The following is a 17,413-nucleotide window of genomic DNA, read 5'->3' on the forward strand; positions in this document are numbered from 1 at the left end:
CGGCCAAATCTCAGAAAGGGCCTCTTTCGGCGAAGGTGATGCACTGAAGCTCCAACTAAACGCCCTTTGGCACACTAGCTCATGAGACCCCATAGAATACGAATCCGTTTGTTGGACGTTGCCAATCCAGTCCAGGATAGTCGAACTGGGTCGAATACCTTCTTCCGATTTTCGTAATTTCGTCCACCATTACATCTTTCTCATCGACTTTTTTTCGCTTGGCGAATGTTCTTGAGCCGCTGAGCAGAATCTACGCACGCTCGAACACTTGAAATGCCTGCATGTTGACGGTTCGCAAGATTCTAGCGAGCTTGGCGGAAATCTATTATTTATTTTGACATTTTTGGGGGAATCTGAATTAGAACGGTAGAAGCTCATTCGGAGAAGACGGCGTGTCGCCGCTGTCGGATTGTCGCTACTGTGTTTCAGACGTATTTGCTTGAACGTGCTATTGAGGATGGACAGAAGATGAAGTGACGGCTTTCTTGAACACGAACGTTTTGTCTAAATTGTAGCTGAAACATCTCATCTGGCGTCTAGAACGCAATTATTATGAGTTGTGAGTGCCAGCTGAGCTGAACACAAGCTGGACACCATTCGTCAGCTGGGAATTTACATCGAAGCTCTTGATAGCCACGATAAGCATAATTATACAGAGGTAACCTTGTTTGACTCAATACGCATGCAGGTGATACCACTAGTGGCACTACAATGTAAATGGTGCAAAATTGATGCAACAGCGAATATGTACTTCGTACAATCACGAACAATTGTAAGGCAAGTGTTCATGCCTGTCATAGAAGAATTTCAGCCCGGAAGTCTTGTTGTCATGGTCATAAATAATACAGGACTTGGGTTGGCTCTGGACATAAACACACTTGTGGTGAATACGGTCATTATTGCGAGAAAAATATTTAGCCATTGTATGTTAACACCTGATGCCGCACTACAAGCAATATTTCATGTACATGTATGTGAGACTCAATTGCATCCACAAGGCCGTAGATGCATGTAAGCACACCATGCTGTACAGTATAAGTAGTAGTCGACATGTGGTGCCTTCCTGCTGCACATGCACATGCGGCAAGTTGGCAACGACACATGACCTATCTGCACCGCACAGCGTGAGCTTAGAAAGGAATATTGCACACATAGTGCTATTTGTGTTCCGATATCATTAAGCCGGTATACATGTACTAGTATCCTTATACATGTACCTGGTCACTCGATAGGCGATGCCGACTGTACTAATTTTATCCATATTACCCGATAGGCTATAGCACACTGCGTCAGATCACTATGCAACAAAACAAGAGCTTTGGAGCGAATATACACTGAAGCAAAGTAGGTTTCAAAGGTACAGCACTAGTCACGATGAGGGGAGTAACGAGGATGGTTGGGCCGTGACACATAGATGATGATTGTTTAAAATGATTCATGCACGGTAGAAAAGTACCACCAATGGCGATGATATTGCTTTCACAACAATGACATCAGTAGGAGCAGTGACACAACCTTACTGCTCCAAGTAGGATTTACAAGCGAGTGAAGGGAGAGCAGACTGGTCTAATAGCAGACCGGGTCTAAGCAAGGAAGTAATCGGCATCAGAGGTGAGCTTGCACATCAGAAAACAGATGATGATCACCAAACACAGAGAAGTTGGCTATGTGTATGTTTGTGTCACTGTGTGTGCGTGTGTGTGTGTGTGCATGTGTGTTTGTGTGTATGCGCGCACATCTGTGTGTGAGAGAGAGGCACACAGACAGATAGCATATGGTGGGAGGGATCAAGGTCTGACCTCAGAGTTAAATGCTGACGGTGTGGAATAGCAACAGTGCGAAATCAGGCAGGGTGGTTAATGGCCCACACTAGAGCCGAGTAGGAGCGCCAGTGGTTGAGGGCTAGCACAGGAGTAGCAGCAGCTCCAGCCTAGGAAGATCAGCTTCTGGATGAAAATCTCCCGGACACAGTAGGTACCAAGCTTCACTAGCAGATTGCCGGCAGGGGTGCACGGCGAGCACCCGTACATCCCTCAAGCCACCAGAGCCGCAGTACTTGGACACGATCCAGGTGCTTACCCGCCAACAATGCTGAGAAGGCACTGGAGCCATACAGGAACTTATGATCGAGCATGACCACAGACTTGAAATACAGGGTCCGGCGTTGAATACTGAGACAGCGACGTCTCCTCCACAGAACACCACTCAGCCCCACCATTGCATTATTTTCGCTTTTTCATGATTTTTACAAGTGTGTTAGAGCACACAGCTCTCGATGCAACATTTACCAGTGACTAAATAACTCCGCGTCTCCGACCATAACTGCAGCGTTCCCGTGAGCCTGTTGGATTTCCGTCAGCCTGTTGAGATTATCTTCATCTTGTCACATGTGAGCCTGTGTGTTTCATCCGTATCGTGGCACAATTACACAGACACGATTTCCAACTCAGGCCGGTTCCGTTGCTCGAAGGGTTGGCGGTAAGAATTGCTACGCCGTCTGTGGCTGCATGGGAACTTGGCGAGTCGTCGTCTTTCTCCATAAATCCTGATCGTCACGCGAACAACAGCCACTATTGCCTAAAAACTACGACACAACAGTATCAAGCTCGCCCCAGCAGAAGGACACGAATGACGAGCGCTAAGACGGAGAAAGAGAGACAGGGTTAGCGAGAGCTGACTAGTGCAGGTACGCTGTCATCTCCTGAGAGATGGTGGGCGAAGCAGCGAAGTGAAACGAAGGAAGATAGAACTTATTAGAAGGCATACGGAGGCACCAAAACCTATTGCCTGTCACATACTAAGTGCCATTTAGGGTTGACAGCTGTCAGCTGACAGCCTCAAAAATTTGAAAATCTGCTCAAAAAACTCTCGATCAGAACTCTGCGCACTCTCAAATGGAGCGCACAGTAAAAAACTCGGCGACGAAGAACGCTTCGTATCGACGCCCTGGACTGAACTCGGCACGTCCAACAAACGGAATAGTGTTCTCTGATATATTCTCTACGTGCTGGGTATGGTCGCGTTTAGTTGGAAGCTCAGTGCATCACCACTTTCGATTTTGAGACTTGGCCGATGGACTAACTCTCCTGGTGCCGTTTTCGCGCACAGGTTCGAACGAATTTTCTCTCGATTCAGTTCACCTTGATGGATTTTCGTCATCCTGGGCTTGTTGGAAAGATCAGGACCAAGCGAATCCACCCTGGTAGCTCTCTTCTCAATATGCACAGAGGTGCAACTTCTATGTCCTCTTGAAACTACTTCACGATGCCTCGGAAAGGCACAGCAACTCGATCTCACATTCTTTTTCGATTTCTTCTTCCAGTTCAGCCGATTTTCACGATTCAAACTGCGCTGCAAAGCTGTGATCCACATGCTCCCGCTGGCGTCCATTACGCATGCGCTGCGCCAAAGGGAAATCCCCTGGCACGCAACAGAAAATTGCGAATGCATGAACAAAAAAAATCACGATCGCTCAGTGCCGTGAATTCTGTGTTCACACCGTCGCCGCTCCGTCAATCTTTCTCCTATCGCGAAGAACTTTATATTGCTAGAAAGCTGGGCTCAATACCTTTCCAACGGTGTATCGATTGTTGCGATAGACTTATTTTTGACGGAGTTACGAAAGTTTGTACACTCATATATGCGCTGTGATGTACTGCGCAAATCTCTTGACGTCCATAGACGTCATGACTCATTAGTCGTTTGGCGTACAGCGCGCATGACGTCTATAGACGACATTAGCACGGAAAGGGTTAATAATTGCAGTGTCTTGTTTGTTCGAGAACAATTTCCACTATGGCGTCCATTGCCATTGGTCATCATCGGGGCACAAACAAATAAGATAATCAGACCATCGCCTTGAACATAATGCGGCAGTCAGCAGTCAAGCTATCCGAAACTTACCTCTGTAATATTCAACATCCTTGGTCCAAATTTCGATCTTTTTACATATACGTTGTTCACCTCCATCCGCGTTGCCAGGTCTTGGTCCGCTGGAAGATAGGGACCGGCAGAGTCTGCTCGAAAAGGTGGCATATTCTGCTCGAAAAGCAGTAAAATTGGCAGAACCATACAAACCTTATGACGGGCAATTCCTCGCATTCTGCTCCATTTCTTTATCCACATACCAAACATGCATGAAACTTACCAGAAAAAGCACCGAATTCTGCCAATTTTTCTGCCGGCAGAATCCCCTGGACCCTACTGGAAGATGTCCTTTGACCTCGCCCGGAGCCTGGAGCGGAGGGCCCATCGCCAAATCCTTCCATTAGGCTATTCCTTCAAGGTTAGGAGCAGCACCGCTCTTGAACAACAGCAGCCGTTCGGGGCCTGAAAGAAGTGAGACAGGTGAGGCGCGAGTGCTGTATAGTACACTACTATGAAAGAACTAGTTGAACGCAACAACAAACTTCATCTTGGAGGCACACGCTGAAAGTGACCAGGAATAAGATCGGCAAAGGCTACTTGTACATGAACTTACAATGTACTAGTAGCTCTGATTACACACGTCACTGATTATGCACGTAACTGAGACCATAGGTTCCACGCTTCGACAAGCCGTCTAGTCTTTGTCGAAGTAGGTAGGTAGGTACATTTTTATTTGAATTCGCAGAACCAAACGGGCGGTGTCGCCCAATTACATGGAAGCGAATGGAAACAGTAAAATATTGTAGGAAATAGCCTAACATGATAGCAGGGTGTAGTACAAAACAAAGAACGCTCAGTCAATGAATAACGTTAACGTTAGAATACAACAACGGGGAGGCGGTAAACAGCACATGACTGGTACTGTGCAAACGTTCAAAGATTCCTGTAGTGTTCAGTAGTGGGTGCTACTGCTAGCAAGACAGAACGGGAGGCAGGCTTGTTTGAACTGGTGGTACTGGGTAATACCACAAAAAGTGTGGAACCTATTAGTATTACGATAGTCTTCCAGGCCTGCAGGGTGGTCCAAGGAGCAAGTAATGCCTAATGGCACGTATTCATCTAAAATGGCGGACGCCCACGCTGCATACATGGTATGGGCGCACGTGAGCCACGCTGTGGGGACACTTGTTCGATTCCGCATACAAATGTATACAAATGCGTGGAAAAGGAGTTTCTCTAAGTCTAATCGCTGGAACTTGTGAGTTTCTTTCGATATAGACTACTGGTCTTCAAGGTGTACAATAGTAGTGACCCAACGAAGTGGAATTTGCGGAATACAACGTTCGAGACGGCTCAACAAGTCGAGAGTAAAGTGCGAATTTACTATGTACGCAAATCAGAAAACCAACTGTGAAACGACAAACTTTCGTGAGCGATTTACTTTCGCCACTTTCGCGAGCAGGGTCGAATCGCGAAAGTAAACAGTTTGACACGCGAAATTAATTTGTACGATCACGGTACGATCGATCGTTTTGCAACAGATAATATGTCACTTCTCTGCGGTTGACATCACAGTATAAGAATTAGCAGAGAAGTTACTTAGAAGTAGTGTTCTCTGTCCACCCGGGAACGGGTACAAGGGAGCACGGTGTGGGATAAAAGGAGGTGACGAGTGCATGCAGTGTCGGCCTCTTTGCGCTGTGTGGCGCATGGCCCCCACTGGCAATGACTATGTTCACGTGTTCAATAGTGGTGTTCACGCAATATTTTACTGTTTCCATTCGCTTCCATGTAATAGATGACTTGCACAAAGATCCGAGCCGCGAGTGAGACGGGGCAAGTGCACCCACTGTTAGTCCATCGGCCAAGTCTCAAAATCGAAAGTGGTGATGCACTGAGCTTCCAACTAAACGTGACCATACCCAGCACGTACAGAATATATCAGAGAACACTATTCCGTTTGTTGGACGTGCCGAATTCAGTCCAGGGCGTCGATACGAAGCGTTCTTCGTCGCCGAGTTTTTTACTGTGCGCTCCATTTGAGAGTGCGCAGAGTTCTGATCGAGAGTTTTTTGAGCAGACTTTCAAATTTTTGAGGCTGTCAGCTGACAGCTGTCAACCCTAAATGGCACTTAGTATGTGACAGGCAATAGGTTTTGGTGCCTCCGTATGCCTTCTAATAAGTTCTATCTTCCTTCGTTTCACTTCGCTGCTTCGCCCACCATCTCTCAGGAGATGACAGCGTACCTGCACTAGTCAGCTCTCGCTAACCTTGCCTCTCTTTCTCCGTCTTAGCGCTCGTCATTCGTGTCCTTCTGCTGGGGCGAGATTGATATACTGTTGTGTCGTAGTTTTTAGGCAATAGTGGCTGTTGTTCGCGTGACGATCAGGATTTATGGAGAAAAACGACGACTCGCCAAGTAGTTCCCATGCAGCCACCGACGGCGTAGCAATTCTTACCGCCAACCCTTCGAGCAACGGAACCGGCCTGAGTTGGAAATCGTGTCTGTGTAATTGTGCCACGATACGGATGAAACACACAGGCTCACATGTGACGAGATGAAGATAATCTCAACAGGCTGACGGAAATCCAACAGGCTCACGGGAACGCTGCAGTTATGGTCGGAGACGCGGAGTTATTTAGTCACTGGTAAATGTTGCATCGAGTGCTGTGTGCTCTAACACAATTGTAAAAATCATGAAAAAGCGAAAAATAATGCAATGGTGGGGCTGAGTGGTGTTCTGTGGAGGAGACGTCGCTGTCTCAGTATTCAACGCCGGACCCTGTATTTCAAGTCTGTGGTCATGCTCGATCATAAGTTCCTGTATGGCTCCAGTGCCTCCTCAGCATTGTTGGCGGGTAAGCACCTGGATCGTGTCCAAGTACTGCGGCTCTGGTGGCATGAGGGATGTACGGGTGCTCGCGGTGCACCCCTGCCGGCAATCTGCTAGTGAAGCTTGGTACATGTACCTACTGTGTCCGGGAGATTTTCATCCAGAAGCTGATCTTCCTAGGCTGGAGCTGCTGCTACTCCTGTGCTAGCCCTCAACCACTGGCGCTCCTACTCGGCTCCAGTGTGGGCCATTAACCACCCTGCCCGATTTCGCACTGTTGCTATTCCACGCCGTCAGCATTTAACTCTGAGGTCAGACCTTGATCCCTCCCACCATATGCTATCTGTCTGTCTGCCTCTCTCTCTCACACACAGATGTGCACGCATACACACAAACACACATGCACACACACACACACACATGCACACACAGTGACACAAACATAAACATAGCCAACTTCTCTGTGTTTGGTGATCATCATCTGTTTTCTGATGTGCAAGCTCACCTCTGATGCCGATTACTTCCTTGCTTAGACCCGGTCTGCTATTAGACCAGTCTGCTCTCCCTTCACTCGCTTGTAAATCCTACTTGGAGCAGTAAGGTTGTGTCACTGCTCCTACTGATGTCATTGTTGTGAAAGCAATATCATCGCCATTGGTGGTAATTTTCCACCGTGCATGAATCATTAACAATCATCATCTATGTGTCACGGCCTAACCATCCTCTTAACTCCCCTCATCGTGACTAGTGCTGTATACCGTTGAAACCTACTTTGCTTCAGTGTATATTCGCTCCAAAGCTCTTGTTTTGTTGCATAGTGATCTGACGCAGTGTGCTATAGCCTATCGGGTAATATGGATAAGATTAGTACAGTCGGCATCGCCTATCGAGTGACCAGGTACATGTATAAGGATACTAGTACATGTATACCGGCTTAACGATATCGGAACACAAATAGCACTATGTGTTCAATATTCCTTTCTAAGCTCACGCTGTGCGGTGCAGATAGGTCATGTGTCGTTGCCAACTTGCAGCATGTGCATGTGCAGCAGGAAGACACCACATGTCGACTACTACTTATACTGTACAGCATTGTGTGCTTACATGCATCTACGGCCTTGTGGATGCAATTGAGTCTCACATACATGTACATGAAATATTGCGTGTAGTGCGGCATCAGGTGTTAACATACAGTGGCTAAATATTTTTCTCGCAATAATGACCGTATTCACCACAAGTGTGTTTATGTCCAGAGCCAACTCAAGTCCTGTATTATTTATGACCATGACAACAAGACTTCCGGGCTGAAATTCTTCTATGACAGGCATGAACACATGCCTTACAATTGTTCGTGATTGTACGAAGTACATATTCGCTGTTGCATCATTTTTGCACCATTTACATTGTAGTGCCACTAGTGGTATCACCTGCATGCGTATTGAGTCAAACAAGGTTACCTCTGTATAATTATGCTTATCGTGGCTATCAAGAGCTTCGATGCAAATTCCCAGCTGACGAATGGTGTCCAGCTTGTGTTCAGCTCAGCTGGCACTCACAACTCATAATAATTGCGTTCTAGACGCCAGATGAGATGTTTCAGCTACAATGTAGACACAACGTCCGTGTTCAAGAAAGCCGTCACTTCATCTTCTGTCCATCCTCAATAGCACGTTCAAGCAAATACGTCTGAAACACAGTAGCGACAATCCGACAGCGGCGACACGCCGTCTTCTCCGAATGAGCTTCTACCGTTCTAATTCAGATTCCCCCAAAAATGTCAAAATAAATAATAGATTTCCACCAAGCTCGCTAGAATCTTGCGAACCGTCAACATGCAGGCATTTCAAGTGTTCGAGCGTGCGTAGATTCTGCTCAGCGGCTCAAGAACATTCGCCAAGCGAAAAGAAGTCGATGAGATAGATGTAATGGTGGACGAAATTACGAAAATCGGAAGAAGGTATTCGACCCAGTTCGACTATCCTGGACTGGATTGGCAACGTCCAACAATCGGATTCGTATTCTATGGGGTCTCATGAGCTAGTGTGCCAAAGGGCGTTTAGTTGGAGCTTCAGTGCATCACCTTCGCCGAAAGAGGCCCTTTCTGAGATTTGGCCGATGGACTATGTGACCCAGGCTACACTGCGGGCACCCTACACCGTCTGTAGCGCAGTGTACTTTTTTTGTCAGCATGAATGAACGGTGCACGGCATGTACATGTACATAATCAGTACCGTCACTCGTCAGTACATGTACTGACAGTAGGCGTCTTCAGCAGCTCATGAGTCATGCATGTGCACTTGTAGTTGTAGGGTTAGTGGAAGTACATGACTGTATTATTATGTGAAGAGAAGCCAGGCGTCCAAACCAACCCAAAATACTCTTGCCTTATTCTTCGGTGAAATAGTTATAAAAAATTGTCTTACCAAACAACAGTGAGCATAGAAGAAACCTCGATGCACCCAATAATATGGCATCCCGGAACAGCAAGTGTTGCACGAGGATCCCAAGAACACGTCAAGTTCCATGCTACCCACCGCCATCAAAAGAACGAAGGATAACTGTGCTAGCCTAGTTCATCTTCAATGTAACGCTAACGGTACGGGATATAGGAGCCTGTTGGGAAGGCGTGGGTGAGCTGTAAAATCTTGTACGGTTTGCACAGCACAACATACATGCAGCAGTTATTGCGACGGTTAATGTCGATGCAGCTAGGACGAGAGTCATAAAGCACAGTCCATGGGGGTTGACGTTTCTGGGCTTCCTTTCCGAAATAAAAGTTTTATTTCTTCTCAAATAAAGCAGAATCATGCTGATTATACCAGTCTGTTATGAAGACAAGAAAGTAGCCATGGACATTGTGCCATTCTAACGGAACGACAGGTAAAAGATAAAGCACTTCATCTGAAAACTCTAGGACTATCCATAAATACAGCAAATGATAATCCTAGCCTGGTAATGTCCAACTCCGTCATGTGAGCCATTCGGTGAGTTATCATGGGAAGCATAATGTTCGAAATGCTGAAATTTGAACAGTTGCAGTTGTGTTCGTCGCCACACAATGCCATCGCCAGTTCACATTCGAAATGTAGCCATTTTTACGCTTGTGTCCCTGTACACGGCATGGAAGGTTGAACAGATTCAACTCATGACCGAGTTTTTTCTGAAGTGGAAGCAAATTTTTGAGCTCCGCAGTTTTTCAGTCTCTGGCAGCCCGTCGGCGTGGCCAAGAGGACCACTAGCAGTATTAGTTAGTTAGTATCGTGTAGTAGGGCTGGCCCACCTCTGGCGGCCATGCCCCCAGCTACAAAGGCCGCCCTCAAGGGGCTCTCAGAGGTAGAGACAAAACTGTTGTGCTCCCTCCCGGGTATCGAGTCGTCTGTGATTGAGGTTATCAAGACCCTGGCGAACTTAGCGTCCGAGTCGGCCGATCGCGAGGATCGCCTCAACAAAAGAATCAATGACCTGTCGCGGCAAGTGTTAGGCCTGACTCAGGAAGTTGTCTCCCTCAAGGAAGCCGCCATTGCCAAGGCAAGTGTTCTCCCAAATATTCAAGCTCCTCAGCAGAGCCAGCGTACGAAGAGTAGATCTACGAAATCGTCAAGAAATCGTACCCGTACCCGCACAGGCCAGGCTGCCGCGTGCACTGCTAGTACGGGTGAGCCCCGTAGCGTGGGTGACACTGGCAGTGACCCTGAGGCGTCCGGTGAGGAAGACAGTAATTCTGAGATCATTGACATTGGCATTGAGGGCCCCTACAGCAGGAGCGCTAAACATCGCTCCAAGCCAGTCCTGGAGGTCTTAGACGACGACAGCTGGCAACTGGTGTCAGGAGAGCCTCCCAGGTCCAGGAGGGCAGTTTTGTATGTAGGCAATTTAAGCTCAAGCTGTACTGAGGAGGGACTGAAATGCTTCACCCGCCAGCGTGCAGTTGCAGCAGGGGGTACGGCAACGGTGCACACTTGCAGCCTCCACACCACGGAGGCAGGAAGAGTGTCTGCCCACCTAACTGTGGACGCTAAGGACCTCACCCTGGTCACAACTGAGAATTTCTGGCCAAGGCCCCTGTACGCGAGGCCATGGCGATTTAAGGAACGCACTGAGCAGCAATCCAAATGATTCCCCCAAGCCTAACGCTCCTGCTGACAAATGCCTTCGGACTGCAATCCAAACTTGGTGAGTTCCAGCACACTGATGAATCGTCTGGTGCCCTCAAGGGATCGTCTAGCATGCACGATGCCCAGTAGCCAACCAACGATGTTCAGACTCTTGGTGACGAATGCCTTTGGCCTATCGTCCAAGCTTGCAGAATTCCGCCACACCCTCCAGACCCTGAAGCCAGATATAGCAGTAGTCACAGAGACAAAATTTACGCCAGAGAAATGCAGCGATTATATTTCAGAATGCTCTGTCTCCATATCAACGTGTTTGGCCTAATTCTCTAACTTGACAGCTAGTTTGTAGTGTATTTTACATGTTTTATGTGAATTTTGTGTTTTATTTTGTGCGCATGCCCTTTGGCATCTTGGAAAGCGCACATTTTTTTGTTGTCAAAACTGTCCGTTCCACACTTGCTCTTCGGCCTTTTTTCTAGCTCGCCTTGAGTGACGGCTGCGTTTTTGTACGTCTTGTACCTTTTCAGTTTTGAAACATTTCTTAGTCTTTGTACTTCTTCTAGTTATGGATACTGGTATGGAGACGTCGTCTACACCGTCCAGCGAGATGGTTGGAATCCTGGAAAATATCCAAGCCAGCATGCAAAGCATTGCTGATCGTGTAACGAGAATCGAGGATAGTCAAAGACAAAATCCTTCGACTGTCTCATTCCTCGGCACGTCCACACCATACAAGGAGCAAAGCTCCAAGTCATGGCCGGATGATAGCAGTGTGATGGAGGAAATGGAGAAAGAGACGGAAGAGTTGGACTCCAAAGGGGTCAAACTTTTTCCTGTGTCTGATTCAACTATGGGTTTGTTGAAGTCGAGTTTTTGTTCCGCCTTGCCGAATCCGAGCAGGCGACAAATTCGTGACAAGTTTGGTGCCCCAAACTGTCCACACTCGGCTTGTCCTGGACTTGACAAAGTCATGAAGTCCAGGATGTCCAATGAGACAAAGTCTCGAGACAAACAATTGGCGCGCCTGCAAAGCTTGGGCCTGGACGCCGTTGGTCCCCTAACTCGAGTGTTGGAGGGAGCAGAGAGTGGGGATATCTCTGCTTGCGAGATATTGGAGGCTGTACAGTCAGCAGTCAAACTCCTCGGGAATTTTTCGGCCCAATGTAATCGGGAACGCCGTCAAATTGCCCTCTCTAGTCTGAACCCCCGCATTGCGGATATGGCTGAGGACGACTCCATTTTTACCGAAGCCCGTCAACATTTGTTTGGCGACGGCTTTTATAAGAAGGCGAAGGAGCGTGATGACGAGATGCGGGTGCTGAACAGCGTTGCAGCCAGCAAGACCCATACCCAGTCAGCTCCTGCCAAGAAACCGAGCGGTTTCAAGAGCCACCAGCCGGTTTTTCACCGGGACTCCCGCAATTCCCGTGGAGGATTCAGGGGACGAGGACGGTACCAGCCTTACGCAGGCAATTCGAGCTTCAGCCACGGCAGCAGCAAGAAGTCCTCGGACTCTGCCAAGTGACATCCAGCTCCAACAAGTCCAAGTCCAGCACACGAGCATCAGCGGGACCAGAAGTGCCTCCTCATGAATCATTTGAAAGAAATAAAATTTCTTCCAAATATGTCTCAATCTCCGCTTATGGTGTGCCTGAAGGACTTGGGTTTTGTGGACATGGCTCAAAGCATAGCCTTACAGAGTCCTCCCCCTGCAGGGAAGATACAACTTTTCATTCAAAATTGGAAAGTTCTCACATCCGACCGTTGGGTACAGGATTGTGTGCAAGGGTATGCAATAGATTGGATTGCTCAACCCCATCAAGTGAAACCGCCCCACGAAATAGTCTTTTCCGGGGAAGAGATGAACTGTCTTTCACTAGAAGTGCAAAAGATGGTAGAGAAACATGCTGTTACGGAAGTACAGATGAAGAAACAAGAGAAAGAATTCATTTCTCAGTTGTTTGCAGTCCCGAAGAAGGACGGGGGTGTGAGACCAATAATAAATCTGAAGAGTCTCAACACCTTTGTGAGGAAAGTTTCCTTCAAGATGGAAGGAATTCACACTCTCAAAGACCTGCTAAAGCAGGGCGACTGGATGACGAAAGTCGATCTAAAGGACGCTTACTTTGCGATCCCGATAACGCCGGAACACACATCCTACCTGAAATTTCAGTGGATGGGAAAGACGTACCGGTTCAACTGCCTACCTTTCGGTCTGTCGTCGGCTCCATGGGTCTTTACCAAGACCACGAAGCCAATAATGGTTTTTCTCAGGACACTCGGACTGAGAGTAATCATCTACATAGACGATATTCTGATTCTGGCAGAAAGCGAAGAGAAAGCTCGTCAACACACAATGTGCCTGATCTTTCTACTCGAAAACTTGGGTTTCACAGTAAACCAAACCAAATCCCAAGTGATTCCAACCCAGGAGACAGAATTCCTCGGGTTGACAGTGAACTCCGCAACGATGGAGCTGAAGTTACCCTCAGACAAGATCAAGAAGATCAAGTCCGAGGCGAAAAGTCTACTGCAAGCAGATGCCTTGACGGCGTTGGCAGTTTCCAGATTTCTGGGCAAACTGAACCATGCGGCCCAAGCAATCGCTGCGGCACCATTGTTTTACAGACACCTGCAGAGGTGTCTACAAGTGTCTCTCGAGGAGGGGAATCAAGAGTACTCCCATCCTTGCCATCTGTCACCAGATGCCAGAGAGGAACTGACATGGTGGACGGATCACCTGTCTCACAAGAACGGGAAACAACTCCTGTTGGCGAAGCCGGACATGGTGATAGAGACAGATGCATCCACAATAGGCTGGGGAGCATCTTTCAACAATGTTCGAACAGGCGGACCATGGTCCCCACAGGAACGACACATGCACATCAACTGCCTGGAATTACTGGCGGCATCCCTTGCGATCAAGAGCTATGCCAAGGATGCTACAGATGTTGTGATCCATCTAAAGATGGACAACACGACTGCCCTGACTTACATCAACAAACTGGGAGGAACCGTATCACCGGAACTCAACCGGTTGACGAAAGAGCTCTGGGTGTGGTGCTTTCAGAGGAATATCACTCTCAAAGCCTCTCATCTCGCGGGTTCGTTGAATGTGATTGCCGACGAGGAATCCCGAGTGATGAAAGACAGATCGGACTGGATGCTATGCCCGAAAATCTTTCAAAGGATAAACTCGAGATTCGGCCCACTGGATGTGGACCTCTTTGCCTCTCGACTGTCCCATCAACTCCCACAGTATGTGAGTTGGAGACCCGACCCAGTAGCAATAGCCACAGATGCCTTCACAATGAACTGGAAAGTTTCGAACGGCTATGCCAACCCACCTTGGAACTTGATAGGCAAAGTCCTGCAACAAGTCCAACAACAGAATGCAGAGATTGTGCTTGTGGCACCGGTATGGCCGGGCCAAGTGTGGTACCCAATGCTATTGGACATGCTGATCCAAGAGCCTTGCCTCATAACGAGCTCCAGAAGCCCGATCCAACCAACTCACCCAGTCAACGAACCGGAGATAAACCCACCCCTAGCCGTGTGGAATATCTCAGGTCAAGATACTCAGCAGAGAACCTTTCGGGAGAGGCTTCAAAACTTCTCCTCGCATCTTGGAGACAGAAGTCTGCAAAAACTTATGATTCCCTCTTTAAGAAATGGGCATGCTGGTGTGTCGAAAGGGACATTGATCCCATTTCGGGAGATATAGCCGGCGTGGTTAACTTCTTGGCTTCTCTTTATCAGAATAAGTACCAGTATAGGTCCTTGTGTAATTATCGATCTGCAATATCATCTATCCACGACAAAGTTGATGGATACGAAGTGGGATCACACCCAATGGTAAGCAGACTACTGAAGGGCGTCTTCCATGAAAGACCACCCCAACCTAGGTACTCCTCAACGTGGGACGTATCAAAGGTCACAACATACCTGGTCTCACTAGGTCAGAACGAGCAAATGTCCCTCCAGGATATAACGTTCAAAATCACGATGCTGTTGGCCCTCACTAGGCCATCGAGATCGGTGGATCTTGTGAACCTTGATATAAGGTTCAGGCAGTTTAGCCCGGAGGGCGTAACATTTCACCCGACAAAACTGGCAAAGCAGTCCAGGCAGAACAAGAAGATTACAGAGTTCTTCTTCCCAGCATTTAAGGACAATGCACTATTGTGTCCTGTGCAAACATTGAAGGACTACGAAAGTAGGACCTTGGCGAATCGAGCTGATGATGAAAAGCAAGCTCAACTCCTGATTGCTACAATACAACCCTACAAAGCGGTGTCATCATCGACCGTAGCCAGATGGATTAAAACAGTTCTGGCGAAGGCCGGAATCGATACGGATATCTTCAAAGCGCACTCGGTGCGAAGTGCTGCAACTTCAGCTGCAGCAGACGCTGGGGTCACAACGACCGATATCCTCTCTGCAGCAGATTGGAGCAGTGAGAGTATCTTCCAAAAGTTCTACTACAAGCCTCAGAAGAACAACACCTTCGGGAAGGCTGTCCTGTCTACCAAGCTGTCGACCACTGACAAGCTACAAAATCACGTTGATATGGAGACAGAGCATTCTGAAATATAATTACAGAATGGCTCAGACCACGCAGTGGTCGCCAGCTATTCTGGATTATATGAAGAATGTGATGTCGAACATATCAACGTCCCTTCCCTCCCACCCGTCTACGTTGATATTGGGACAATGCACTTGTTAGAGGCTCGCTATCAAAGGCCGAAGAGCAAGTGTGGAACGGACAGTTTTGACAACAAAAAAATGTGCGCTTTCCAAGATGCCAAAGGGCATGCGCACAAAATAAAACACAAAATTCACATAAAACATGTAAAATACACTACAAACTAGCTGTCAAGTTAGAGAATTAGGCCAAACACGTTGATATGTTCGACATCACATTCTTCATATAATCCAGAATAGCTGGCGACCACTGCGTGGTCTGAGCCATTCTGTAAATCTGAAGCAGCCATGCCTGGCTATCACACCCCCATCCGCAAGGATCGCTCTGCACACGGTGGTGGAGTAGCAGTCTGGGTGAAGGCTGGCCTAGGATATGAACATCTTGATCACATCCAGTGCCATGATCACGAGATCATCTGGCTGAGTGTCACGACGCAGAGTGGACAGAAAGTTGTTATCTGTGCAGCCTATCGGCCCGGGTCCTGTTCGGAGACAGATCTCCAGCTATTGGAATACTTAGACAACACGCTGGAGGCATCCCGTACCTACGGATCAAATGTCATTGTGACCGGCGACTTCAATGTGCATAACGCTGCCTGGCTCTGCAGCAACAAGACCACCCGAGCTGGAGAGTATGCAGAGGATATCTGCTGCTACCATGGCCTGAGTCAACATGTCGACGTACCCACCCGAGGTGATAACACCCTGGACCTGGTGATGTCTGATTTCCCTTCACCAGCAACTGTTAAGGCACACCCGCCTATTGGACTCTCTGATCATGCTGTCCTCCAAGTTGACTTTCCTGTGAAGCTCACCCGTGAGCCCAAGACATCCCGTAGAGTCTGGCGATACCACCGCGCAGACTGGAAGCGGCTTGCCCACTTCTACCGAACAACAGACTGGGAGAGCATGCTCGGACCTGAACCGGATCTCAGCTGCGACAACATCACCAAGAGGATCCTCGAAGGAATGGCACAATTCATACCCAACAGAGTTATCTCATCGCGCCCCTCCGACGAACCTTGGTGGACACCGGAGTGTACAGCTGCAGTCAACACCAAGCGACAGATGTGGCACCAGATGCGCTCAAATCCCGACAGTGCTGATAAGAAAGCACACTACCGCACAGCTGCAGCCTCTGCACGCAGTACCATCCAGCGAAACAGAGAACGGCATATTACCATGCTCCGGCAGAAACTCACCACTGGTAGCCTTCGGGACAAGGAATGGTGGTCCACTATCAAGCGTGCGGGTGGCAAGGGCCGCAGCGCTGATATACCAACACTCCGATCTGCTGATGGAACTGAGTACACAACCAGTCAGGAGAAGGCCAAGTGCCTTGGTCAGTACTTCGCCGATAAGTGCAGCCTCGACCCACAGGACTTCAATGAGGAATCTGAATTCCCCTTTGTCCAGCCTCGCTCCCAAAGCCGTCTCCTAAGTATTCGCTTCCGCCCTGCTGAGGTCCGTAAATTGCTGAGGGCCCTTGATCCTTCGAAAGCGTCAGGCCCTGATGCAGTTCCGGGCAGAGTCCTCAAAGCCAACGCTGAGCACCTTGCAGTGCCACTATGCTTGCTCTTCCGCCAGTGCATGACGTCGGGGACACAACCACAGTCTTGGAAAGTGGCAAGTGTCGTCCCAGTCCATAAGAAACGGTCAAAGTCAGCCCCATCGAACTATCGGCCCATTTCCCTCCTGTCGCTCATCTCCAAGACAATGGAAGCAGTTGTTAACCGTGCTCTCACCAACTTTCTCGAACGAAATAATATACTCTCAAACCACCAGTTCGGTTTTCGTCGAGGGTTAGGACCTGCTGATCTCCTAACAGGACTACACCACCAATGGAGCAAGATAGCAGCTGCTGGCGGTGCTGTACGTATTGTTGCCGTCGACAT

The 17,413-nt window shown here is 48.3% G+C and overlaps 1 protein-coding gene across 1 annotated transcript; it reads left to right on the forward strand.

The window, feature by feature from the left end:
- The first annotated feature begins 13,284 nt into the window (after nt 1–13,284).
- LOC135826231 (uncharacterized) lies at nt 13,285–15,410 on the forward strand. The gene is made up of 2 exons (XM_065338859.1): nt 13,285–14,232; nt 15,021–15,410. Exons 1-2 carry the CDS (start codon nt 13,285–13,287, stop codon nt 15,408–15,410), a joined length of 1,338 nt encoding a protein of 445 aa, XP_065194931.1.
- The last annotated feature ends 2,003 nt before the right edge of the window (nt 15,411–17,413 follow it).

The sequence above is a fragment of the Sycon ciliatum genome, chromosome 10 (genome assembly GCF_964019385.1).
Source record: "Sycon ciliatum chromosome 10, ocSycCili1.1, whole genome shotgun sequence".
Lineage (NCBI taxonomy): Eukaryota > Metazoa > Porifera > Calcarea > Leucosolenida > Sycettidae > Sycon > Sycon ciliatum.